Here is a 27,858-nt window from a genome sequence, read left to right on the forward strand (position 1 = left end):
TTCTCTTGTATTCAATTCCTCTCTCAATAAATGATAACATTCTAGTTGCTTTCCTAATTACTTGCTGTGCCTGCATACTAACCTATTGCGATTCATGCACTAAGACGACCAGAACTCTCTGCATCTTAGAGCTCTGTAATCTCTCACCACTTAGACAATAAGCATTTTTTTCCCCATTCTTCCTGCCAAAATGGATAATTTCACATTTTCCCCACATTCTATTCCATTTGCCAGGTCTTTGCCCACTCATCTGACCCATCTATATCCTTTTGTAGCTTCCTTACTGTCTTCCTCACAACTTACTGTCCTACCTATCTTTGTGTCATCAGCAAATTTAACAACCTTACCTTTGGTCCCTTCATCCAAATCGTTTATATGATTTGTGGAGTAGAGGCCCCAGCACTGATCCCTGTGGCACACCACTTGTTGCATCCGGGGGGAGGCGATGGTGTAGTGGTATTGTCGCTGGACTAATAATTAAGAGACCTAGGGTAATGCTCTGGGGACCCGGGTTCGAAATCCGCCACTCAAGAAGCTCAACGTCATTCAGGACAAAGCAGACAGCTTGATTGGCACCCCATCCACAAACATTCACTCCCTCCACTACTGAAATACAGTGGCAGCAGTGTGTACCATCTACAAGTTGCACTGCAGGAACTCACCAAAGACTCCTCAAAGAGCACTTCCAAACCCACAACCGCTACCATCTAGAAGGACAAGGGCAGCAAATGCATGGAAACACCACCAACCTCCAAGCCACACACCATCCCAACTTAGAAACATATCGCCGTTCCTTCACTATTGCTGGGTCATCCTGGAACTCCCCCCCCACCCCCACATCATTGTGGTTGTACCTATAACACATGGACTGCAGCGGTTCAAGAAGGCAGCTCACCACCACCTCAAGGGCAATTAGGGATGGGCAATAAATGCTGGCTAGCCAGTGATGCCCACAAGTGAATATTAAAAAAAAACTTGTAGGGAAACAGACTAAGGATGGTTGAACAGAAAACCATGGCAGGATATAAAAAAGGACTTGATAAACTTTAATTTCAAATGTAGATATAGTTTCAGAATCATAGTAAGAAAACAAAAGGGTCATTTGGGAGAGTGGTCTAGATGGATCAGTAGTCTTCTACCTAAATAAAGTATGTTATGCAAACATATGAGTTGTTACAAAATGTAAGTATGTTTTCTACTTTAAAGGAAGCATTTCCTAAAGATTCATTAATATAAATATGCAACAATATCTATTGCAATAAAAGCACTGTCTGCTCAGAATTAATGTATGATTAGGACTAGGCTTTTTGATTGAAGAAACCAAGTAACATCTCTAAAAGAGCAATAAATAAATCTTCAAAATAAGATAGTGAAGATATGTCTTTCACTTCAACAAAATTGAGCTGTTAAAAGTATTTTAGTCTATCTTCATTTTAATTCAGTCATCTATTTGTTAATGCAATATTCGTATGCAATATTTTATGCCAACAAATGATTATGATACTCCTTATTTTTTAAATTGTTCATTTCTTTGGCCAAAAAGGCCAGGTCATTCCTGGCAGCAGAAGAGCAATAAGGATGGCAGAGAAGAGGTTCACTGCATTGTTATCCAGGATAGGTTTTCCTGATATGTGCCTTCCATTAGGAGTAATGTGATTGACAACCATCCCACTGTCTTCATCAAAACCTGTGAGAGCATGAGAATTATAAACACTTATTGGAACCAAGATTGCAATGCAATTATGTGCAAAACAAATATTTCGGTTCTGAACTCCAGTTTTGTACAATTTATTAATTCACAATACTGTATATACATGTGTAAAAGTCAAATTTCTGAGACCCCTTTTAAGCAAAAAATTTAGGGGTCGACTTTATGGAGGCAATGTTTTCAAGGGATTCACTTTCAACTACTGACACTTGTAGCTCACAGCTAGCAGAGAACCATGCTGGATTTTCAGTCTCAGTTTCAGATGCTCGTGGCTTGCAAGGAAGTGGTTTGGAGCAAGAAGGAGGCCTAAAAATGTAAGTTTTTAATAATCCCTTTTCCTTTCCTATGGGGCTATAGGACTGTTCATGATGGTTCTGAACTTAGCTCCATTTCTGGAAAGTTCAATATACACACTGCCTCTTGAAATTTGTCCCAATCTTACCTCCATCATTTCAACAAGAAATTAAACTTTTACTCAAATTCCTCGATATCTCAGTGAACTGCTGCACTCTTTGATCTAGCAGCGATGCAGAAAGATCAGAAAACTCCCGCTTCAAATCTGCTGTGTTACTCTGACACAGAGTGAGATGGCAAACTGAGTCAGAAAGGAATGTCCTTAGAAAGTTGAGGGTCGACTTTTACACAAAGTATATGCAAAATTAAGGATTTTTTGGCCAAAAATCAGGGGTCTGTTTTTACCTGATTATATATGGTAAGCAAACTGTGCACTTAATAAACTTGGAATTCGAGTACGGTTTTAAATTGGACACAAAAGCATGTTTTGTATTTCAACAGCTTAAACTGTTGAGCACTATATTTTTGAGCAGACAACTGTATTTTCTAGTTGTAGGAGAGGCCTGTGAAATTGCCAACTTGGTTTGGAAAGTTTCATTGATTTGCCAGCCTGTTGAAATGAGGAATAACATTCCAATGCATCAATTAAGGTTTTGGCAGGATACATATTCATTGATGTAATCTCCTCTTGGCTAAGGAATATTACAGTTAAGGAAGGGGGCTTTCAGCTCCACCTCAGTCAAGTACTGGAGTACCATTAATTGGTTCACTCCACGACATCTTTTAGTCAGTGCATGTGGGAACAAAAATACTTATTTTCTTCACCCTTCCAACTACAGTCTGAAAAAAAATATAGAAATAAAACAATATTTAATAATTTCAAGCACAAACCTGAATACTGCATTATGGCACCGAGATAGGAATCCAAAATGGAACCAAAGAAACCGGCTGCAGCACCATACAAGACAATTGGCCACTGAGGTGGTGAAATATCCAGGTTCTCCACAAACATCAATTGCGTTAATAGATAGGCTAATCCAATAACCATTCCACCAAGTAAACTTGATACAAGGCCTACAAAGGTAACCCCTCCATTAGTACCTGAAAGAAAATAACACCTTTCAGTCAGTTCAGGCTTGTTCCTAATATTTAAAGATTATTTAAACTAAGAATTATTTTTCTTCTTTTCCTTGGACATGTACATCAATTTAGCATTTGCAATTCCACTGATCAAAACCAGCAGAAAAAGTTCCAGCAACCAGAAAAGCAGAAACCAGCTCCGAAAAAGTTCATAACCAGAAAACAGCCACGAATATATCATTGATCGATATCTACAAACCAGCATTTGCACAGAAAATGCCCAAGGACATGGACTTGTTATAACTTTATTACCTGTCATAACTTGTTTGCTTACCCTATATACTCAAGTAAAAATTTAGTCATTTGTAGGAAAAAATACAAAAACATTTTGCAGCTATGATAGATTTAGAAATTTTTGATAGGGGATGAGACAGCTGAAGACATGAGACTTATTTACTAAGATTGTGGAACCACGGACTTTCTACCTCAGAACTTTTGTTTTTTTGACTTTTTTTTTGGTGCATTTTCCAGCATTTGAGTCTACTTTGATTCAGCCTTTCAAACTAATAATAATTTATCCTGGTTTACAATTATTTTGTGGAACAAGTAGTTGTTCAGACTTCAAAGCATCAACTTCTTCTACTGGAAATGTAGCCCTCAATAGACTGCTGAAAAATTTCACAACAGAACCTACCAATAAATCCAACTGACTTAAGAAGCCTAATAGACTCTAATGTGAGCAGTGCCAGGACCAAGTAATTCTAAATCCCACTTAGGAAAGTAAAAGATGTTTGTGCAGGTATGAAAATAAGGTACCCAGGGAGAGCATAGCACAGCCTTTAGTTTTAATGAATTTACCATTTTAGACTAGTGTACAACCCTTGCTTCACTGAGCCAAGACATGCTGCCCAATCAAAATTCAGAACATGCCACAAAGAGCTGTTAAAACAAGTTAAAATAGTTAGAACAGTATTGTCCATCTCTACCTTTGTATAGGTGTGGCTTAGGCAACACTGTTTTAGCCATATGCACCACTTTCATTGAAATTGCCTTACACACCCTGATACACATGTACTTCTTATGTGTATATTTTGTGTATATTCAAGGCTATGGCCAAGTGCTGGTAAATGGGATTAGGTAGGTAGGTAGGTCAAAGGTTTCTCACGTGTCGGTGTAGACTCGATGGGCCGAAGGACCTCTTCTGCATTGTGTGATTCTGTGATATTTATGTAACCAATATCTGAGCTGTAGATTCTATGTAACTCAACATCATCAGGAAAAATAAGAAAGGACAAAAGGAAGAGCATGTGGTGGTATTGCTCAAAGCTACTGTTACAACACTAGAAAGGGATGATGTATTTCAGGGTCAAAAGACACAAATTTACTTGATTAGAATTAAGGAACAACAGAGGAGCTATTATACCATTCGGTGTATACTCTAGGTTACCAACTAGTAGGAAAGAGAGAGGAGCAACTGTTCAGAAAAATTGCAGAAAAATACAAGAACTGTACAGTAGTGATAATGGGGTCTTCAATTAGCCTAATACGGACTGGGAAAATAACATTGTAATGGCCAGAGAAGGGAGGGATTCCTGGAATGGCTACAAGAGAACTTTCTTGATCAGTATGTTTCCAGCCCAATGAGGAAGGAAGCAATACTAGATCTAGTCTGGGGAAAACAAGTGGAACATGTTTCTGTGGGGGAGCATTTGGGAAACAGTGATCACAATGTTATTAGGTTAGAGTCTTTATGGAAAAGGACAAGTAAAAAAAAAACAAAATGTGAAAATACTCAATTTGGAGAAGAGCTAATTTCAGTGAGCTGAAAAGGGATCTGACCCAGATGAATTGCAATCAAAGATTGGCAGGTAAAACCGTAACTGAGCAATGGGAAGCCTTCAAAGAGGAGATGGTTTGGGTACAGATTAGATATATTCTAATCGGGGGAAAAGGAAGGCAATACTTCCCTTAGCAAAATTAGAAATATTCAGGTGTTGCCAAACATTTTTGTTGAGTACCTCCTTTTTACTGTATCTATTTTTATCCTATTCAATTTCTTTCATATCTCCTCCTTTACTATCACATTGTCAGCAATCCAGTCTATATTAGGATAATTGAAGTCCCCCAATATTACTATTCTGTAATTCTTGCAGAGTAAGATATAATAATTTTCAAAAGAGAATTGGATTTATACTTGATGAGGGAAATATTTGCAAGGCTATGGGGAAATAGCTCTCTCAAAGACAGGGCACAGGCACGATGGGCCAAGTTACCTCTTTCTATTCTGCATCATTTGGCGATTCTACATCATTTGGTGATTCTACCTAATATCTTATCACTATTTCAAAACCAAGATGATAAAGCACCAAAATAATTAAAAAATGCACACACTTTACTTTTCACCCTACCATTTCACCAACAAATGTATAAAGATTAAAGTATACATGCATGAATATACATGTGAATAAGTATTGAGATCATATTCCAACAATGGTGCCTCTTTTATTTGCCAATCAGATTCCCAAAAACAGTCTTTCCCAGCTCTTCACAGCAGTAGCTGCATTCTCTCTCTCTCTGTGTGTCTGTGTCCTAAAAGCAGCTCTCTCTTTTCTATGTCAAAACTGTGTGAAAACTGTCACTTGATTTTCAACAGGTTTCAGTTTGGGTTTCTTTCTCCATGTTAACCAGATCACACGGACCTGTCACTGGGCAGAGGTTTAGTATGACCACCATTGCATATCTGGCAGCATTTTGGATCAAAACATATGGGCAATTTCCCAATATGCCTGACTGATACTTGAGGTGCCCTGCCACAAGTTTGAACCCTAAAAAACCTGATTTTTTTTCTGTGAACCAAGTTATGACAAATGGTATCTTTTTAGTTAGCTGTCTTAAAAGAACATTGTTTAAAAAAAACCTTGAGTTAATTATCTTGTGTTCTACTTTGTGACAGCAGTTACTTTCTCCTGTTAATTGCAGGTAATTTTGATACATATTAGCTTAATGCTTTTTCACAGGTTTATTGCAGGAATTGAATGTGTAAGGCTGCAACTTTGATATAATTGAAACAATTTCATTTTCAGATATCCCATCAGCTGCTTTTTAAGATAAGATTTCTGCTATATACCAGTCCTTTAACAGTACAAATTGTTTCTCCGTAGCATAATTGCAGCTTGACCTTAAGTCCACAACTGATGTTTCCAAAATTTAGAAATTCATCTCATAAACCCTGAATAAAGATTACAATTATCATTTACCATATAAATATAGGGTAACTAGTTAATCCTAGGGTCAAAAGACAAATCACACTATGAGCATATTCCTCAAAGCAGTTATTACTCTCACAGATGTCAGTTACTGATTGTAGGTGGTTATCTTAGTATTAATAGTTTTCTACCATTATACATCACGGTTTTCCAGACAGACAATAAGGATTCTGCTAGTCTCTCATCTCTCCTAACAAAAGAGACTCTCTGGACCTAAGGAGGAGATTTCTTCACTCTAAAGAAATCCCAACATTTTCTTCCCATTGTAGAGGCATAGAAGATTTACGTCAAACACTATCCTTGCCAGTCAAGTTATAATCACAGTTTCTGATTTAGGACTAATGAGGCAGCAACACTAACTACAGCCCCTTCCAAATTTTCAGAGCCATAATATTCCAAACTGCTGAACAATAATTATAAATGCAAATAGGGCTGAATTCTGTAGGCTTTGTGGGCTGGATTGCCAGGACTCAGGGCTGCAGTTGACATATGTTCCACACTTTGGACACTCCTGATTTAAAAGGGCACTGATTTTAGTGCTAGAAATGCTCATGCATGATTATGATGCACTGGTGAAAGAAGTTGGCAAAACTTGTAGGAAGTTGGCAAGTTTTATGAAGTTTGGTAATTACAAAATCACAGAATTGTTACACTGCAGGAAGCTGTCATTTGGCCCATTGTGCCTGCAGTACTCTCCAAATGAACAACTATCCTAGTGCCATTCCCCGCCTTCTCCCAGTAATCCTGAAACATTCTTCATTTTCAGATAACAGTCTAATCCCCTTTTAAATGCTTCAATTGAACCTGCCTCCACCACAGTGGAGTGCGTTTCAAACGCTAACCATACAGTATAAAAAAAAGTTTCTCCTCATATCACTTTTGCATGTTTTACTAACTGCTTTAAATCTGTGCCCTCTCATTCCCGATCCTTTTAAGAGTGGGAACAGTTTCTCCCTATCTACTCTGCCCAGACCCCTCATGATTTTGAATAGTTCTATCAAATCTCTTCTCAACAGTCTTTTCTCTAAGGAAAACAGTCCTAACTTCTCCAATCTTTCCTCATAGCTGAAGTTTCTCATCCCTGAAACCATTCTCCTGAATCTTTTCTGCATCTTCTCTAATGCCTTTACATATTTCCTAAAGAGCAGTGCCCAGAACTGGACACAATACTCTAGCTGAGGCCAAACTAGTGACTTATGGCAGTTCAACATAACCTCCTTGCTCTTGTGTGGCTATGCTCCTATTAGTAAAGCCCAGGATACTGTATGCTTTATTAACTGCTCTCTCAACTTGTCTTGCCACCATCAATGATTTATGCACATATACACCCAGGTCTTTCTGTTCCTGCACCTGACATACAATTTTTTCTGCTTTTACAATATCATAATTTTTCTTTGTCAAATAAATATTACAGGATATCTACACAGGAAGTAACTGGACTCTGGCACCCTTTAGAAAGCAATGTGGATTCTTACCAATGGGAACCTTCTTCCATGTGGTTATCAGCCTCGGTTGGCTTTTGCTGGCGACACTTCCTATCTCTGATGCCCAGGTATCACCTGAACTGCAAGCCAGAGCTCCCAGGAGAGACAGACACATCCAAGAGGCAGTGTACTGCTTTGAAAAATCAATTGCAATTTCTCCTGGCCCATTTTCAATCATATAAAGTAGGGCAATCTCTGTAGGAACACCTCCATTACAGAATACCTGTATCCAGTTCCTCTGGCCACCTGTGAAAAAAATTGATATAAACATAGATTAAATAAAAGATGAAAATGCAAGTACTGAGAAAGTAATAGCACTGATTCTCAATGTTCAGAACTATTTGCGGTCAAAACTATAATGAAATGGGATCCAGTACTGTACTCTAAGCTTCCAGGATTGGATTCAATTAGTAAATTAGGCTGTAGGTAGAGTTATGATTCACACACAATTTTTCTCTTCCAAGATTAGAATGGGGACTTTTCACCACACTTTATATTTAAGTGCGATTAGATTTAGATTTAAGTTCTTCATTTTGGTTGCCCCAAAGTTCTTCACTCGTTCCCCCAAAGTTATTATTCACATTCAGCTTAACTTTTTTTTAAAAAATTTGTTCGTGGGTTTTGCGCATCGCTGGCTAGGCCAGCATTTATTGCCTTATTCAGAGGGCATTTTTAAGAATCAAGCACATATAATAGGACATTAGTTTTTACGACTCATTTCATCTCACTTAAAATCTAATTTCATGGTTATCATCCAGACTTTTATTGAATTCAAATTTCACCATCTGCCGTGGCAGGATTTGAACCCGGGTGCCCAGAGCATTATTTTGGGTCTCTGGATTACTAGTACGGTGACAATACCACTATGCCACTGCCTCCCCTCCTGACTGTGCTGCTGATAAAAGGGTAAGTAATAATAAAAATGAAACCAAAAGTTGAATCATCTAAAATCTAAAAAAAAACTTATTTTCCCTCAGTCTCCCAGGCCACATTTGTAGGCAGTTCCTAAGCTGAGTTGATGGGCCTTTCCAAAGCCTCAAGCTGCTAGCATCCAAGTAGTACCTCAATATATTGAATTTTATTGTTCCAGTCGGTCACAATAGGTCAGATCAACCTCATCTGCCTGGTGGGAAACTGTCAAGATCAGACTGACTACCCTTTTTCCACTCCGTCATATTTTACTTACCATTGAAGATCACTTTTGGCCCACTGCTGTCAGCCAGCCACTAACTGTGCCACACATACTGTTAATTGCATTGCCAAACCAGATTCCATGACCAATGCTATTGTAAATCATTGCATTACTCTCCATTGACAATCTGGCATTCTCCTGCTCTTCAACTCTCAATCAACATTTAAAAGGTCAACTCAAGAATGGAAGTCAAATCAGTCAGTGCTATCTTATCTATACCATTAAATTCATTTGTTTGAAATTGGCAAACTCAGTGGCATGGGAAACATTTGAGCTGTGCCACACTCATTAGTGGATTTTTTCATTTTTTTTCTCTTTCACTCGGAGACAGAGATGTGAGGGTTGAAGGAGCTTAAAGAACTGGCTATTGCTAGAATTGGAATTTGGCATGGAAAATGAAAAGAAGAAACAGCTTATTTATGCATTGCTTCAAACACAGGCAAAGTAAGTCCTTCTGCTTGGAATAATCTGACTGAGTCATGTGTGATCCAATAAAAAGAAATGCCTACTCCTGACACAAACTAAACATTTTACAATTCTGTTGAGAGGAGCTTATGTAACCCAAATGGATTCCAACCAATTAGGAAAACCAGTAGCACTGCCTTTTTTTCTTTGCCTTTTCTTCCTGTTTTCTTTCTGCCTATTTTCCTGACTTTTTTTCTGTTTTATTCCTCTCTATTTTTTCTGGTTTTTCCCTTTCTCCAATGCTTTTAGAAACACATAGACCCAAATCTTCCGTCTCTGGATCATCATGACCGGAGGAGCACGCCAGGACCCTGTGGCAGCCATGACATGCTGACCTACATGGGAGTTGCCCGGAAAGTTTCAACTTCAGATGGGCAATCCAGCTGTTCCATGGCACCCTTCACAAAAGTCTCCAACTCCGAGTTAGACTTCGGACAGTTCCAATGTATTCACCTGTATAGTTATCCAGAAAATGTTGGACAGAAAAATCCTAGTCTAAGCCCTGGGTAACTTCAGAACGCTCACCCCATTCACTCACACTGACTCCCTGACTAACCACCCGAATACCCCCTAACCACTCACCTGCCAACCCAACCCATCTACCACACCACTCACTTATCTAATCCACCTACTCACCCTACCCATTCATCCACTCACCCATTCACTAACATCCAGTCAGTTTGACCTCTGTGGTGGGAAAACTTTTAGAAACAATAATTCAGGACAAAATTAATAGTCACTCAGACCACTGTGGATTAATTACGGAAAATCCAGCATAAATTTGTAAAATTGTGCTTAACTACTTGATTGGGTTTTTTTGATGAGGTAACAGTTGGTTGAAGAGGTTATTGGGGAGGTGATGGCGTATGGTATTGTTGCTGGCTAGTAATCCAGTGACTAGGGTAATGAGTCTGGAGACCTGGGTTCGAATCCTGCCACAGCAGATGGTGGAATTTAAATTCAGTAAAAACCTGGAATTAAATGTCTAATGATGACCATGAAACCATTGACAATTGTTGTAAAAACCCATCTGGCTCACTAAGGGAAGGAAATCTGCCATCCTTACCTGGTGACTACGTGACTCCAGACACACAGCAATGTAGTTGCCTCTTAAATGCGCTCTAGCAAGTTGCTACAAAGTCATAAAAAAAAGAATGAAACCAGACAGACCACCTGGTATTGACCTAGGCACCGGAAAAGACAACAGCAAACTCAGCCCTGTCAACCCTGCAAAGTCCTCCTTACTAACATCTGGGGGCTCGTGCCAAAATTGGGAGAGCTGTCTCACAGACTAGTCAAGCAGCAGCTTGACATAGTCATCCTCACGGAATCATACCTTACAGATAATGTCCCAGGCACCACCATCACCATTCCTGGAGATGTCCTGTTTCACCAGCAGGAGGAAGCGCTAAGTGGCAAGGGCACAGAACGTACTCTGGTGGGAGACTTCAACGTTCTTCACCAAGAGTGGCTTGGTAGCACCATCACCTGACCGAGCTGGCCGAGTCCTAAAGGACCTAACTACGAGACTGGGTCTGTGGCAGGTGGTGAGGGAACCAACAAGAGGGAAAATCATACTTGACCTCATCCTCACCAACCATCTGTCCATGACAGTATCAGCAGGAGTGACCATGGCACAGTCGTTGTGGAGACAAAGTCCCGCCTTCACATTGAGGATACCCTCCATCATGTTAATGTGGCACTGCCACCGTGCTAAATGGGATAGATTTCGAACAGATCTAGGAACTCAAGATTGGGCATCCATGAGGCACTGTGGGTCATCAGCAGCAACAAAATTGTACTCAAACATAATTTGTAACCTCACGACCCAGCATATCCCCAACTCCACCATTATCATCAAGCCAGGAAATCAACCTTGCTTCAATGAAGAATACAGGAGGGCATGCCAGGAGCATCACCAGACATACCTAAAAATGAGTTGTGAAGCTATAACACAGGACTACTTGCATGCCAAACAGCATAACCTGCAAGTGATAGACAGGGCTAAGCGATCCCACAACCAATGGATCAGATTTAAGCTCTGGAATCCTGCTGCATCACGTCGTGAATGGTGGTGGACAATTAAACAGCTGACTGGAAGAGGAGGCTCCACAAATATCACCATTCCCGGTGATGGAAGAGCCCAGTACATCAGTGCCAAAGACAAGGCTGAAGCATTTGCTTCAATCTTCAGCCAGAAATGCCGAATGGATGATCTATCTCAGCCTCTCCTGGAGGTCCCCAGCATCACAGATGCCAGTCTTCAGCCAATTTGATTAACTTCATGTAATATCAAGAAATGGCTGAAGGCCATGGGCCCTGACAATATTCTGGCAATAGTACTGAATACTTGTACTCCAGAACGTGCTGCGCCCCTGGCCAAGCTGTTCCAGTACAGCTTCAACACTGGCATCTACCCGGCTATGTGGAAAATTGTCTAGGTATGTCTTGTACACAAAATGCAAGACAGATCCAACCCAGCCAATTACCACTCCATCAGTCTACTCTCGATCATCAGTAAAGTAACGGAAGGGGTCATCAACAGCACTAGCAAGCGGCACTTGCTTACTAATAACCTGCTCACTGACGCCCAGCTTGTGTTCTGCTAGGGCCACTCAGCTCCTGACCTCATTACAGCCTTGGTTCAAACATGGACAAAAGAGCTGAACTCTCGAGGTGAGGTGAGAGTGATCGCCCTTGACATCAAGGCAGCTTTTGACCGAGTGTGGCATCAAGGAGCCCTTGCTAAACTGGAGTCAATGGGAATCAGGGGGAAAATTCTCCGCTGGTTGGATTCATACCTAGCAAAAAGAAAGATGGCTGTGGTTGTTAGAAGTCAGTCCTCTCAGCTCCAGTATATCACAATAGGAGTTCCTCAGGGTATTGTCCTCAGCCCAACCATCATCATCTGCTTCATCAATGACCTTCCTTCCATCATTGGAAGTAGGGATGTTCGCTGATGATTGCACAATGTTCAGAACCATTCGACTCCTCAGATACTGAAGCAGTCCATGTCCAAATGCAGCAAGACCTGGATAATATCCAGGCTTGGACTGACAAGTGGCAAGTAACATTTGTGCCAGACAAGTGCCAAGCAATGACCATCCCCAACAAGAGAGAATATAACTATCGCCCCTTGATGTTCAATGGCATTACCATCACTGAATCCCCCACTATCAACATCCTGCGGGGGTTACCATTGACCAGAAACTGAACTGGACTAGCCATACAAATAGTGTAGCTACAACAGTAGGTCAGAGACTAGGAATCATGCAACGAGTAACTCACTTCCTGACTCCCCAAAGCCTGTTCACCAACTACAAGGCACAAGTCAGGAGTGTGATGGAATACTCTCCACTTGCTTGGATGAATGCAGCTCCCATGACACTCAAGAAGCTTGACACCATCCAGGACAAAGCAGGCATGGCTTCCCTACCTCTGACTCAGCTGCCTTCAACACAAGGCCCCAGCAATCCAATGCACACACTGTTCTCACCTGGCTTGAGTCGGAAGGTCGGGCAAGAAAGGAGCAGCTTCATGTCCAGATAAATAAGCAGTGCAGGGTGGCAATCCGACTCTGCCACTCAATGAATGTTAAGGGCCAATATTTACAAGTTTTGTGTAGTCTGGAAATTTTGAAATTGTGCCCTGTTTGCCAAAGTCTAGGTCAATAATATATCAAGAGGGGCTGACCCTCGGAGAACCATATCCACAAACATTCAATCCCTCCACCACTGACGCACAGTAGCAGCAGTATGTACCATCTACAAAATGCACTGCAGGAATTCACCAAGGCTCCTTAGACAGCACCTTCCGAACCCACGACCATTACCATCTAGAAGGACAAGGGCAGTAAATGCATGGACACACCACCACCTGGAAGTTCCCCTCCAAGTCACTCACCATCCTGACTTGGAAATACGTCGCCGTTCCTTCGCTGTCGCTGGGTCAAAATCCTGGAGCTCCCTTCCTAACAGCACTGTGGGTGTACCTACTCTACATGGACTGCAGCAGTTCAAGAAGGCAGCTCACCACCATCTTCTCAAGGGCAACTGGGGATTGGCAATAAATGCTGGCCTAGCCAGCGAAGCCTACATTCCGTGAATTAATAAAGAAAAGAAAATATGATGTGGTATACATGGACTTCAAAAACGTGTTTGATAATAGGCTTGCAAGCAAAGGTGAAGCCAATGGAAAAAGGGACAATGGCAGCATGAATATGAATTTGGCTGAGTGACAGGAAACAGACAGTAATGCTGAGTGGTGGTGTTTCAGACTGGAGGCAGGTATACAATGGGGTTCCCCAGGAGTCAGCTTTTCTTGAAATATTATTGACCTAGACTTTGGCAAACAGGGCACAATTTCAAAATTTCCAGACAACACAAAGCTTGTAAATATTGGCCCTTAACTTTCATGGAGTAGCAGAGTTGGATTGCCAATCTGCTCCTACTTAGTTATGTGGAAACGAAACCACTCCTTTCTACCCCGACCTTCTGACTCAAGCCAAGCGAGAACAGTGTTTGCGTTGGGTTCCTGAGGCCTTGTGTTGAGGGCAGCTGAGTCAGAGGCAGGGAAGCCCATGCCTCCTTTTTTAAATGGCACTAACTGCCGTAAAACAAAGAGCTTAAAGGTCCAGCCACGTTCGGAAGCCAGGGAGAAGGTAAATTTGGTAGTAAGATCAAAGATAGGTAATATAAATCAAATAGTACAATTCTAAAGGGCGTATAAGAACAGAGACACCTGGGGAGTATATGTACGCAAATCATTGACGATGAAGGTGGCAGGGCATGTTGAGAAAGTAGTTAAAAAGCCATAAAGAAACCTGGGCTTTTTAAATCAAGGCATAGACTACAAAAGCAAGGATGATGGGGGAACTGTTATAAAAAACTGGTTTTGCCTCAACTAGAATACTGCCTTCAAATCTGGAAGCTGCACTTTAAGAAGAATGGAAAGTATTAGAGGGTGCAGGAGAGATTTACTAGAATGGGTACAGGAATGACTTCAGGTATTAGGATAGACTGGAGAAGCTTGGGCAGTTTTCTTTGGACAAGAGAAGCTTGAAAGGCGATTTGATGGAGGTTTTCAAAATCATGGTGGATCTGGACTGCGTAGATAGGGAGAAACTGTTCCCAATGGCACAAGTGTCGAGAACCAGAGGACACTGATTTAAGGTGATTAGCAAAAGAACTAAAAGGTGACATGAGGAAGAACTTTTTTTTAAACACTGAGTGGTTTACTCCCTGAGAGTGCATTAGAGATAGATTTAATTGTGGCTTTTAAAAGGAAATTGGCTAAGCACCTAAAGAGAAAAGAACTGGCAGGACTATGGGGAAGCAGCAGGGGAGTGGGAGTGGTGTTGCAGAGAATGGACAAAGACACAATGGGGAAAAATTGCTCCTTTTTTTTGCTATAACAAATCTATGATTCTATATATCTAGTCTTCTGCAAAAACAACTTACAATAATATAATTCCTTTAAACTGGTAAAATATTACAGGGTAAAACAGATACATGAAGAGTTTGGGGAAGTGACCAAAAGCATAATTGAAGAGGTAGATATTGAGAGTTCTGAAGATGACACCAGATGTAGAAAAGTGGAGTGATTTAGGGAAAGTGTTAGAATGAGGGGCCAGCTAAAGGCCCAGCAACTGGAGTCAAAGCAGAGGGAGGGGTGGAATAGAAAGGAGACCAGATCAAAATTTACATATTTCATTTTACTATGCTGTATTTCTATGCATTGACAAAATAGCAGTCAAGCAAATTGTATAGAAAGTGACTAATTGATTATAATTGTGGTTAAATATTTACATTGATTAAATATCAGAGATTACAAATAAAGTAATTACACTATGTGCAGGTAGAAAATGCTTTCAGGTTTTCTACTTATTTGATTTATTACGGAATCAACAAGTGCATAAATGATACGATTGGCAGCATTACCTTCCTTATATTCTGCATCCAAGCGCTTCTTCGCTTCTGCCTTCCATTTTGTTAGTTTAGACGAGCTAACAAAAAAAGTTAGCAATGCAGAGAAGAAACCTATGTTGGCAATTGTAAGGATGAACCCAACAATCAAAGCTGGAACAAAGTTTGTAAAAAAAAAGTATCATCATGCAAGAAACTGATTTTCTCTCAAGAATTCTGCACTATGAATGGAGATACCCAATATTAACATACCCAAAATTACCAAAAAGGATTATACCTAAAACTAAATCTGATGAACTTGAAAAATAAGAGCATTGTTGGAGAACTGCTAACACATTGTACTACTGGAAACAAAAATGCTTATCTGAAAATATGAGTTTCAGTTTTCTTTCACCCTAAACCATATATAATCTACCATAGCAATACTTTGGATACAGCACAAGTCATCTGAGCAGTTTATGACTGTCCTACAACTTTTTTCCCACAATCCTTCCAGAGAGTTTGTCCCTCAGGTATATTGTGAAGTTGGAGTTTATGATAAAGATGAAGTGTGGCTTCACGAGGATAGACTAGAACATAGTTATGATGAGCAACTCGATAGCCATCTCTATGTCACTGATTTTATCTGAAGGTTAAGTGGAGATCTGTCAGAAGTGTTGAAAATTTTGTCAGAATTTGAGAGGGTAAATGATGAAAAAATAATTACATTGGTTGCTGAATTGGTAAGGGGAGTAAATACAGGATTAATAGAGAAGAATAGAAGAGGTATTGGAAGACTTGTTTCTCCTTACAAAAGTCTTAAAAGTTATTTAAAAAGATTAAATCCTTTGTCGCAAGAGATTAATGAATCTGCCAAATCAAAATATATGATAGAATTAAACATTTGAAGAAATTTCAGCACGATAGACCAAATGGCCTCTTCCTCTGCTCTACATAGAAATTTGATGCTGATTCTACTAAGTTATGAACAAAGGAACATAGGTTATACCTCAAATAGATCATGACTGACTGTTATAAAGAAAATAAGATGTCTTTACAAATGAACTTGTATTAATGTAATCCGTTTCACATATTCAGGATGTTAACTTTGTTTCTCTCTCCACAGATGCTGCTTGATCTGCTAAGAAATTCTAGCCTTTTCTGTTGTTATATCAGATTTCCAGCATTTGCAGTATTTTGCTTTTGTACATATTAAACATTTTGTCATTATATACTTTATTGCAATACATTTTAATAGTCACAAGCTTGAATGGATTAAACCAGGCTTAATTTGGGTTGCAATGTAATGGAATATAACTTACAGCATCAAAATAGTCAAACAAAAGTACTTTTTCAAACATTTAATCAATATGTGCTGCAGTCATTTCTAGAAGTTAAGGATTTGTTTATTATGTTGCATTGTGTGGGAACTCAGCCAATATTTTATAGCATGTTTGAGCTTTAGAATACTGCATAGTCTTCTGACTTTTACAGTAATATTTGTACTGACGTGCATCCAAAACCAATTTCTTCCAATTAAATACTGGTAAGACTGAAACCATTGTCCTTGGTTCCCAGCTACCAAATCCATCCCTCTACCTTGCAGTCTGGGACTAAGCCTATCTGTTTGCAACATAGGTGTCATATGAATTGAGCTTCCAACCACTTATTCCCACCATTAAGATTACCTATTTCCACCTCTGTAGGATAGCCCAACTTAGCCCAGTATCAGCTCATCTGCTGCTGAAACCTCATTCATGCCTTTGTTCCCTCTAGACTTGACTATTCCAACTGACTTCTGACAAGGTCTCCCACATTCTATCCTAGGTAAATTTGAGATCATCCAAAACTCTGCTGCCTGTGTCTTAACTTTGAACCAAGTCCTAGTCGCTTATCACTTCTGCTCTCAGACCTATGTTGGCTCCTAGTCAAGCAACGTCTAGATTTTAAAATTTTCATACATGTTGTTTTCAAATCCTTCCAAAACCTCATCCCTCCCCATCTCTTTAGTTTCTTCCAGCTCCACAATCCTCCAATATACCTGCTGTCATCTAATTCTGGCCTCTTGAGCATCCATGATTTTAATTGCTTCACGATTGATGACTGTGCTTTCAGTAGCATTGACCCCAAGCACTGGAATTTCTTCCCTATATCTCTCTACCTTGTTTTCTTCCTTAAACATACTTCTTAAAACCTATCTCTTTAACCACCCATTTGATCATCTGACTTAATATCTCCTTATGTGGTTTGGTATCCTATTCTGTAATGTTCTACAATGCTCCTGTGAAGTGCCTTGTGATGTTTTATTACGTCAAAAGTAAAATTGTTGTTATTTTCCCATAGCTCTGCAAATTTCTCATCTTAAATATAAATTAATATGGATAAGTGTAAAGCAATGGAACAAGCATTGAAGTATAAACTCATTGGAAATATGGTGAAGCTTCCCCTAACAAAGCTATTACAGACACTGGGGTGAATGGCCTCCCTTTACGGTTGTGGAGCTAAGGTGAACAAATTGGATGTCTCATTATGGCTGAGATCCAAATGTCAGTGTTCTAGTCCAGCGCAATCTCTACCAGTCTACCTAATGCAGTTTAATACCACTCCGTATATTAGATGGCATAACAGGAAACACCTAGTGGCAACGCAATAGAAATAGAAAACATAAAATATTAAAATTTGAAACCTTACCTCCAATAGCTCCACCACGATCAAGACTTTTCTTCTTTATTGCATGTGAAGTAATAATTAGTGGAACTAACACAGAAAACAGCCATCGCCAAGGTGACACAGGTCGTAGAGTACCTATGGAAATAAAAGTCAACTGTAATAAAATACCAAAGGTCTTGTCACCTTCTACCTTGAGAGATACAGAATCTACAAAGCTCAAGCCACGAATCAGAATTGGTTTCATTCATTTTACCCAGGACTAGGTTTTCAATAAATATGTTATATTATTAAGATATATTATTCTGTACAAAACTCAATCAGTAAATTATAATTATTTTATCAGGATGGCAAGACACCAGCTTTTAATCATTTTCTAAAACCTATCACCAGAAGTTATCCTTCTCACCTTTTGATAAATACCCCACTTTTACATTACAACAATCACAATCCATCATGTATTTGATGGTCAAGATGGAGAATACAGTAGTTAAGGAAAGTGAAAGGTCACCATGTCACGCATTGATATTCAGGGATCATACAAGGTGAAGCATTTGCAGACATTGTCAAGAGCAAAACTGGCTTAGCAATGCTAATCATAGAAGAGCCATGTAAGAATTAAATGAGAGCATTTACCTACGGAAGAAAATTTGAGAAAAAGAATTTAAGACAAAATGACAGAGGCAGAGAAAAATAAATTAAAAAAAACACAAGGGGGGGGGGCCTTTTTTTCTCAATACTTCTGTTTCTAGGCATATGCCTTCAACATTCTGACATCAAAAGTGGGATTAACAGCCTCATTATTCATAAAGCAACTCCTAGAGGACAATACCCTTTGTTGATTGAGAAACAGCGTTAACGTTTCGAGTTCAGTACATCATCTCTGCATTGTTTCAAGATATAAAATATACAACAACCTGGCAAAATATAACAGGTGGCGTGGAGTTCAGAAATACAGATTGTATCCCTTATTCCAATGTAAGATAACAACCTGAGCTGAATTCCTAATCTCAGTGATCTTGCATATGGAGGCATCAGGAAGGAGAGGAAAATCACATCAGGTTGCTCCATTAGACTACCCTCATGTCCCAAATAATGGACTCAAAATATTAACTCTGTTTTTCTCTCCACAGATGCTGCCAGACCTGCTAATCTTTTCCCCAGCACATTTTGTTTTTATTTCAGATTTCCAGCATGCAGAGTATTTTGCTTTTATTTATCCTCTATTGATTTTTGTTTTGCTGCTGAATTATTAAGTGTTAATAGCAGCATTTCTTGAGCAGGAAATGATTTTTTGCAGATAAAGGGTGTAATTTATGGGTTAAAAATTGATTAAAAGAGCAACACAATACAGTCCTAAGAAAAAAGTCTGCATTAAATATAAAAGATGTTTATTATTGGTAATGTTTTAACTTGAAAAAAAGGAATAACGAATTAGCTTAATTATGCATATCTGTTTCTTGTATATTTTGTTGTACAATTATACACAACTATTAAATGCAGATATGTTTACAATGTGGTCAGCGGACTTAGGGTATGTTATCGATACCATACAGGAAAACATTAGCTTAAAAGATAGCATATTTAATCTGCAAAATTCTTATTTCATCACTTCAAACAGTTCCAACCACAACCATCAACACCGAAAGACTACATCTTGGTGTTACCACATACAAAATGCTCCCACTGTTTACATTTAAAGTTTATAGTGGTGCTACCTACTATTTCCCATTCAATTGAACAGTGTGAAAATCTAATAACCAACTCCTATGCTGTACTGAAACTTAATAATACGTATAATTGTATATTTAATCACTAGATTGTTTCGTATAAAGACATTTTTTTTTACAGTAAATATCTTTTAGTCAAGTATACATTGTATAAAGTACTGGTAATGAAATGAGGATGCATTTATAAGCCGAGTGTAACATTACAATGACACGACAGGAACTGGAGAATCAATTATAGATCCTTAACTGCAGTGTAAATGTGGTCTTCATGAGTCTGGATCTTAACTTTCACCGTGGCACGAGCACCAAGACCTGAGTGTTGGGTTGGAGATATCAGTTTTAATTGGCTCTCCAGTCCCAAAACAAACTTGAAAATGACTCACCACTTTGTCTAATCCTTTAGGAGGTAATTAAACAATTTTAAAGCAATCATATGTTTAATATCAAACACATTTAATGGGTATTTCAAGTAACAGAAGGGATTTAAATGTGTGCCAACACACAAACACAAAACAATCCACTTACCATAGTAAGTACTGATAGTCATTGACACAATCCAAAATGACAACGATATGGCCACTATCAAACTAAGGATAATAACGTTTTCTACCATGTTTACCAATTCTTCATATGATGAATGCCAATGAATGATCCGGACAATCGTACCTAAAGCCAGAAAGGAAAAATAAAAGATAAAAGCAAAAAACTGCGGATGCTGGAAATCGAAAACAAAAACAAAAATACCTGGAAAAACTCAGCAGGTCTGGCAGCATCTGTGGAAGGGAGCACAGTTAACGTTTCGAGTCCGCATGACTCTTCAACAGAACTAAGGAAAAATAGAAAAGGGGTGAAATATAAACTGGTTTAAGGGGGGGTTGGGATAAGAGAGCTGGTTAGAGGGCCAGTGATAGGTGGAGATAACCAAAAGATGTCACAGACAAAAGGACAAAGAGGTGTTGATATTATCTAAAGGAATGTGCTAATTAAGGGTAGAAAGCAGGACAAGCAAGGTACAAATAGCCCTAGTGGGGGTGGGGTGGGGTGAAGGAATCAAGAAAGGCTAAAAGGTGGAGATAAAACAATGGATGGAAATACATTTAAAAATAATGGAAATAGGTGGGAAAAGAAAAATCTATATAAATTATTGGAAAAAACAAAAAGGAGGGGGAAAAATCAGAAAGGGGATGGGGATGGAGAAGAGAGTTCATGATCTAAAATTGTTGAACTCAATATTCAGTCTGGAAGGCTGTAAAGTGCCAAGTCGGAAGATGAGGTGCTGTTCCTCCAGTTTGCGTTGAGCTTCACTGGAACAATGCAGCAAGCCAAGGACAGACATGTGGGCATGAGAGCAGGGTGGAGTGTTGAAATGGCAAGCGACAGGGAGTTATGTGATAGACTGTCCACCAATATCTTGTCTACTGCATTCATTGCTCCCAATGCGGTTTCCTCTACATTGGAGAGACCAAATGTAGACTGGGTGACTGTTTTGCAGAACACCTTCGTTCTGTCCATAAGCATTACCCAGACCTCCCTGTCGCTTGCCATTTCAACACTCCACCCTGCACTCATGCCCGTCCTTAGCACAGTCCTTTAGATAATATCACCAGTTTCAACACCTCTTTGTCCTTTTTCCTGTGACATCTTTTGGTTATCTCCACCTATCACCAGCCTTCTATCCAGGTCTCTTGTCCCAACCCCCCCAACCCCCCTTAAACCAGCTTATATTTCACCCCTTTTCTATTTTTCCTTAGTTCTGCTGAAGAGTCATGAGGACTCGAAACGTTAACTCTGCTCCTTTCCACAGATGCAGGAAAAATAAAAGACAGCTTGCAATATTTTCACCATTTAGCGGGAATAAATAAATCAGATAACAGCGCTCGTACTCTGACCCTGTGGTGAACTGGGGCTAAGCTTTTCTTTTAAGCGACGTTTACAGCTTGGATCGGACAGATTCAACAAAACTGGGCGCCGGCTCGACCTGTTTTGTAACAATACCTCTGCTGGTCGCATGTTGGGGAAGCATTATTACCATTTTCCTCCAGGGATTAGCCTCTCACTGTTTGCAGACAAACAGTAGCCGCTGTGGAGGGTATATAGAGAGAGGCAGCAGGTTTAGCCTCTACCTTCACCCGGTCATCACAGATAGTTCAGGCCACACCTCCTTTCTGGAACCGGCCCCAAACCCACTGCAGCCTGGATCTTGCTCCAGCCGCCCACAAAATGACAGCATTTCCTGGAAGAGGCATCTAGTAACTTCCGCCTTCCAATTTCTGACCAATCAGGAGGCTGTAATTGGTAGGGCCTGTCGGAACGCCCTCCTCAGGCCCAGCGGTGCAATGAAAAAAAGTTACATAGGCAACGAAAGATTTGAATTTATCTCGCGACCTTAGGATGTTCCGAAAGAACTTTAGGGCTCATTTTGAACAGTAGCCACTGTGGCCAGGATTTTGCGGTGGTAATGTCCATCGTTCACCATCGTTACTCCACAGAAACTGACAGCAACCTCTGGAGTCAGTGCAATTAGTGCAAAATCCAGATGTTGTAAATCTGTTTCTCCAGAGTTCATGCTGTTGAACTCATCAGAATGCAATCCCTGGATTGACGAAAGCTTCCACTTTCAAGCATCACTTAAGAGGCTTGAGTACATAGTCTAGACTGACACTTCACTGAAGTACTGAGGGAGTGCTGCTTTTTTGAAAATGCTGTCTTCCAGTTGAAATGTTAAACCAAGGCCCTGCATGTCTTCTCATGCTGGCACAGAAGATTCCATGACATTATTCGAAGAAGAGCATGGGAGTTCTCCTGGTATCATGCCAACATTTATCCCACAATGAGCATTATTTAAACATACTCAGCAGGTCAGGCAGCATCTGTGGAGAGAAATAGAGTTGATGTTTCAAGCTGAGCTGAAAGGTCATGTCTACTTGAAACATCAACTTTGTTTCTCTCCACAGTTGCTGCATAACTTGCTGAGCATTTTCAGCATTTTTTGTTTTTATTTCGGATTTCCAGCATCTACAGTATTTTGTTTGTGTCACATAAACATGATGGTCTGATTTTCTTTCTGTGTGTGTGGGGGGGGGGGTGTGGGTGTTGGGAGAGAGGGGCAAGGGGCAGCTGCTTGGTGGCAGGAGTTTCCCCTCTGATACTGATCATAATTTCATGACTTGGAACATTGGCAGACTAACATGGAAACATGTCAATCAGGTCAGAGGCTGGGAATTCTGTGGAGAGTAACTCACCTCCTGACTCCCAAAGCTTGTCCACCATCTAGAAGGCACAAGTCAAGTGTATGATAGAATACTCTCCACTTGCCTGGATGAGTGCAGCTCGAACAACCCTCAAGATGCTCGACACTATCCAGGACAAAGCAGCTCCCTTGATTGGTACCCCATCCAACACCTTAAGCATTCACTCCTTCACCACCAATGCATAGTGGCAGCATTGTGTACCATCTACAAGATGTACTACAGGAATTTACCAAAGTTCCTTCGAAAGCAGCTTCCAAACCTGTGACATCTACCACCTGGCAGTATAATAATTTTCATAATATTTTTCTGGTTTATTGTGAAGTAGGTTTATTGGGGTAAGTATAGTTGGGTCTGTTTGCATGTTATTTAATTACATTTGGAGTCAAGCAGACTGCAAGTTTAAATCATCAAAAGAAGCTAGGTGCTTGACATGTTAATGAGTAAACATGGATGCTGGCTTAGCATGTAAGGTGTGAAGGGAATTTGCATTTTTAGATAAATGAAGGGAGATTTGGATTTCAGAGGGGATTTTAGTCAGTTTACAACTAGCCAGATAAGCAAGGCTGAGGAATGTGTTTATTTTTTTCCCAAAGATTACTGACAATATTGGCAGCATGGAAGTTTTATATTATAAGGAAGATACAGTTTCAAAGACATATGAAACAATAGAATTTACATATTAAAAAGAGAGAAACATATATAAAGGAGAATAAAAGGCTATGTGTCAGAGGAGAAGGACATGTAAGATCTAATAGGAGTATATGAAAAGCCTTAATGAAGCCTCCAGCATTTGTGTATAAGTCTGCTGTCTACCGAAACTGAAGCTGGAAAAAAGCCAATTGGAATTCCACTGTCCAGGCTATAATGTTAACTTGCCGGATCTGTTTAAAATCTAACATCTATTTTTGGACCATTGCCTTAAAGGGAGTGTAATTGGGAGTCAGGTAAATTCAGAATTTTAGTAGTTATTTTTAGCAGTTGTTGTAGTCCTATGTATGTGCTTTAAATCTTTTATTTTTTCAATAAATATTTTAGTTTAATTTTTAAAAATTTCTACAGGTCTTGGTGGACTTATTACTTCTGAATTCAGTGCATGCATTGCATAATAAAAACAAATTGCATAACCGTTGTGATAGCACGACCAAGTTTCCCTCGTGGATTTGATCCTCCAGGCACACATCAACTGCCACATCATAACAGGTAGCAGAAGCATGGGAATACCACCACATGCAAGTTGCCATCCAAGCCACAGATCATCCTGACTTGGAACTATCTTGTTGTTCCTTTGCTGTCACAGGATCAAAATCCTGGAACTCCCTACCTAAAAGCACAGGGGGTGTATCCACAGCACATGGACTGCAGCGGTTCAAGAGGGCAGCTCATCGCCACCTTCTCAAGGGCAATTAGGGATGGGCAGTAAATGCTGTCCTAGCCCACATCCTGCGAAAGAATTAAAAAATCTAAGTTGCAGACTGTCACTCACTGCTCCGGCACAAGCTATGTGCTCACTCGACTCACAAGCACCACCACTAATCACTGTCAGCAATGAATCAGCAATTACTGAAAGCATTTGTTATGATAAGAACTTCCCTCTTTTCCTTTTCACATCACTGTTGCTAACCCCATAAAAAGTTACAGCTCTAATGGTGATGTGAGTATTATCTATTGTTTATCGTCCGATCCCTGAAAAAATAATTCTATATTTGTCGATTATTGTTAAATGTCTCAATTATGATTAATTACTAGATTTTTTAAAGTAAGAATTTTAAAACAGAATATTTCAGCGTCTACCCTCACCATGTGTGTTTGTGCCTTTTTTTCAACATGGAATTTTTAAAGATGTGATTTTTCATTTCCTGGCTTTGAGAATTATTTAATGTGATTGGTTGCCTATCTGCTTATACAGCATGATGACATTGCTGCAGCTCCATGCTGGGAATGACCATTAAAAAACGCTGCATCCACTGCACAGCAGGAGGAGGTAAAGTTCTCAACACAGAGATCGCTAGATCTTTCAGTGTAACTTTCTTTGAGGCCTGTGTTGAGTGTCCTTGCTGCCTGCTGACCTCAAACTCTGGGTCACTATCTACTCATTTATCTAATTAGATTTGTGGGACTTTGCTATGCACAAATTGCCTGTCCCATTTTTCTATGTCAGCATGGTGACTACACTTCAAAAGTACTTCATTGATTGTGAAGTGCTTTGGGATGTCATGAAAGTCACAATCCTTAAATGCAAATTCCTTCTTTGTTTTACTATAAGATCTATTACACCCTATTGCGTAGTAAATTGGCTTTCCGTGGAAAGGAGAAGGCTAAGAGGAGACTTGATAAAAGTTTTCAAAATCATGAGGGGTCTGGATAGAGTAGAAAGGGAGAAACTTCCTGCTCATAAATGGATCAAGAACCAGAGGCCACGGTTTTAAAGTGTTTTTTATAAGAAGCAAATGTGAGGTGAGAAAAACTTTTTCACACAGTGAATAGTTAGGGTTTGGAAAGCACTGCCTGGAAGTGTGGTGGAGGTAGGTTCAACTGAGGCATTCAAGAGGGCATTGGATGATTATTTAAATTGAAACAGTGTGCAGGGTTATGGGGAAAAGGCAGGAGATTGGCACTTAGTTAAAATGCTCAGAGAGGCGGTGCAGACAATGGGTCGAATGGCCTCCTACACCATAATAACTTTGTGATTCTGTGATTTTCATCAACATGCTTAAAAAACTGCATAATATTTGGAGACCCCGTCTCAGAGAGCTATCTTGTTTTAGTTCACACCCATTGATCAGAGCTACAAGCCAAGGTCCCCCAAGTGGTTTCAGAAGGACACTACTGAAACAGGTAACTAATTTTAATAATTTGGAAAGTGCAGTTAATGTCTTTGTCAGTTTACTTAAGAACTAGATGAGATTAGTGAGGATTTGATTTTGCTTTCGGTTCCAAAGAACTCAGGATAAGGAAATGTTTAGCTTTAATAAGTATGACTGTTAAGGTTACTTTTCGTTTCAGAAGTTAGAGACATTTTGGAAGTAGGTTGCAGATTAGCTATTATCTCATTCAATGGTGAAACAGGTGTGACCAGCTTAATGGTCCACTTATGAACTTATGTTCCTAATTTTGGCTGTAATTCTGATGCTATTCACTATTTCCTGTATTTGAATGGTGAAAAATCCACTCCCACTTTTTAAAATTAACTTCAATGGTATTAAAGATAAACTTAAATTTGCATAGCACCTTTCACGACCCCAGGTGCTTTTCAGCCAATGAAACACTTTTGAAGAGCACATACCATCCTAATACAGGAAATGCTGCAACCAATTTGCACACAGCAAGCTTCCCGTTGATGGGAATGATGAAGGAATGGGGAACAGGCCAGGCCACTGAGTTTACTAAGCATGTTGTACATTAGATTGATGATCTCAGATTTTGTAATAAAAATAAAATACTGCGGATGCTGGAGATCTGAAATAAAAACTGAAATTGTCGCTGCTGATTTTGGTGGTGAGGAAAGGTAACGTCTCCCACATTGAGCTTCCAGCTGCTCTCAGCAATGCAACCTCACCAGGAAGTGAAACAGCGCATGCGCGAAGGCTGGCGTCCTTACCCAACCCGCCCCTTCCCCGTAATACGTCACATCCGTTTCCGGTGGCTGTGACGGAGTCTGCGACAGGAGCCGCCATGGAGCTCGGTATCGAGCGATCGCCCAAAGAGGAGGGCGAGTTGGAGGACGGCGAGATCGACGATGACAACGACGAGAATGTTTACCCGGACTCGCGGTCCGGCTCGTCTTCCACTCCCAAGCCGAGGCCCAGCAACAGCGGGGGCTCGGGCCCCAAAACCCACCGGCCGCAGGGTCCGGGCAACGGCCTCATGTACCGGCTCAAGGAGCCATACCGGGGCTTCTCGCAGCCGCCGCCCCCGCCTCTCCCTCCTCCCGCTCTCCTCGGCGACTCGCCCCGCTCCAACTTCTGGGAGAGGAGCCACGGCACCTTCGGCCGCTTTCGCTTTCGGGAAGGTTCGAACCGCGGCCGCTGGGGCCGGGGGTGCCCGGGGTCCGGGCCCCGGGGCTGCAAGAGAGGGAGACCGGGGCTCGGACCTACCTTCATCGGGAACAACAACATCCGCAGAGATTCCCCACCCAGGAAACGTATCCTTTCCCCATCACTTAACTTACCCCCCTCCCTCCGGCTAACCGGAGGCTCCAGGCTTTGGTGGACCCAGGGCATGGGCCCGTCTGACGAAGCAAATTGGTCGATACTGATGAAGTATCAGTTTTAAAAAAAAAACCCCACCCTGACTTCCCTCCACTAGGTTTCGGATCAGTAACCGGAGTCAGAAGCCGGCACCCGATTAGAACCGAGATTTGGTATTCTAATGTTTTTTTTTATCTTTGACAGAGAGAAAGAAAGTAAAAGTTCGGTTACAGACTGCCATTTAACAGTACAATTGCCCTCGAGGTTCAGAGAGGCATTTTCCTTTCGGAGGTGAATTGGGAAGGGGAAGCTGTCATTGATCTCTACATGGGTCGGGGGGGGGTGGGGGGGGGGGTGTGCGGGGGTCGCATGCGCGCAATGAATGTAAGCCTAGTGTGTGAGAATTCAGCAGTCATCTTCACGGATAGCTGGTGAAAATGTAATTTGAGGGCAAGTGACGGGTGTATTCAGCTGAAACCCTAAATCAGGAAAGTGGCGATTGGGTGGTTTGATTTATGAGCTTCATGATTTATTTGCGACGTGACCATTTGTGTTAGTGTGAGTGTGTGTGCAAATATGTAAGAATGGCATGCCATGATTGACTAGAGGGTTCAAATACTGATGTGGCAAT

General features: G+C 40.5%; 2 protein-coding genes across 9 annotated transcripts in view; one reads left to right on the forward strand and one right to left on the reverse strand.

The window, feature by feature from the left end:
- Window positions 1-1,025: 1,025 nt before the first annotated feature.
- On the reverse strand, window positions 1,026-27,279 carry tmem19 (transmembrane protein 19). Of its 3 annotated transcripts, none has more exons than XM_041216501.1 (7): window positions 27,209-27,279; window positions 20,315-20,455; window positions 18,084-18,197; window positions 15,429-15,566; window positions 7,824-8,078; window positions 2,894-3,103; window positions 1,026-1,687 (listed from the first exon to the last, which is right to left on the reverse strand). In XM_041216501.1, the coding sequence occupies exons 1-7, from the start codon at window positions 27,258-27,260 to the stop codon at window positions 1,524-1,526; spliced, it is 1,074 nt and encodes a 357-aa protein (XP_041072435.1). In that variant the 5' UTR covers window positions 27,261-27,279; the 3' UTR covers window positions 1,026-1,523. The 3 variants fall into 3 exon arrangements, with proteins under 3 accessions (XP_041072435.1, XP_041072437.1, XP_041072436.1); XM_041216503.1 differs by lacking the exon at window positions 27,209-27,279 and adding an exon at window positions 21,819-22,002; XM_041216502.1 differs by lacking the exon at window positions 27,209-27,279 and adding an exon at window positions 21,785-22,002.
- Window positions 26,690-27,858, forward strand: part of LOC121293421 (zinc finger C3H1 domain-containing protein-like) — an 80,518-nt gene continuing 79,349 nt past the window's right edge. For all 6 annotated transcript variants that reach the window (XR_005946511.1, XR_005946513.1, XR_005946512.1 and 3 more), the window contains exon 1: window positions 26,690-27,181. Coding sequence is in view for 2 of the 6 variants with exons in the window: in XM_041216499.1 (XP_041072433.1) it covers window positions 26,713-27,181 (469 nt within the window). In the remaining 4 variants the exon portion in view is untranslated. The remainder of the gene's footprint in view (window positions 27,182-27,858) is intronic.

This window comes from Carcharodon carcharias, chromosome 21, assembly GCF_017639515.1.
Source record: "Carcharodon carcharias isolate sCarCar2 chromosome 21, sCarCar2.pri, whole genome shotgun sequence".
Lineage (NCBI taxonomy): Eukaryota > Metazoa > Chordata > Chondrichthyes > Lamniformes > Lamnidae > Carcharodon > Carcharodon carcharias.

What these genes read in the sequence shown, in the direction of transcription:
- tmem19 (XM_041216501.1), bottom strand. Translation starts at nt 27,260, where the DNA reads ATGCCCTGGGTCCACCAAAGCCTGGAGCCTCCGGTTAGCCGGAGGGAG. An exon ending in GGTTAGCCGGAGGGAGGGGG is followed by an intron (nt 20,456 to 27,208) that starts GTAAGTTAAGTG and finishes TTCTGGCTTTAG; the next exon opens with GTACGATTGTCCGGATCATT. An exon ending in ATGGAAGAAGGTTCCCATTG is followed by an intron (nt 3,104 to 7,823) that starts GTAAGAATCCAC and finishes ATTTTCTTTCAG; the next exon opens with GTACTAATGGAGGGGTTACC.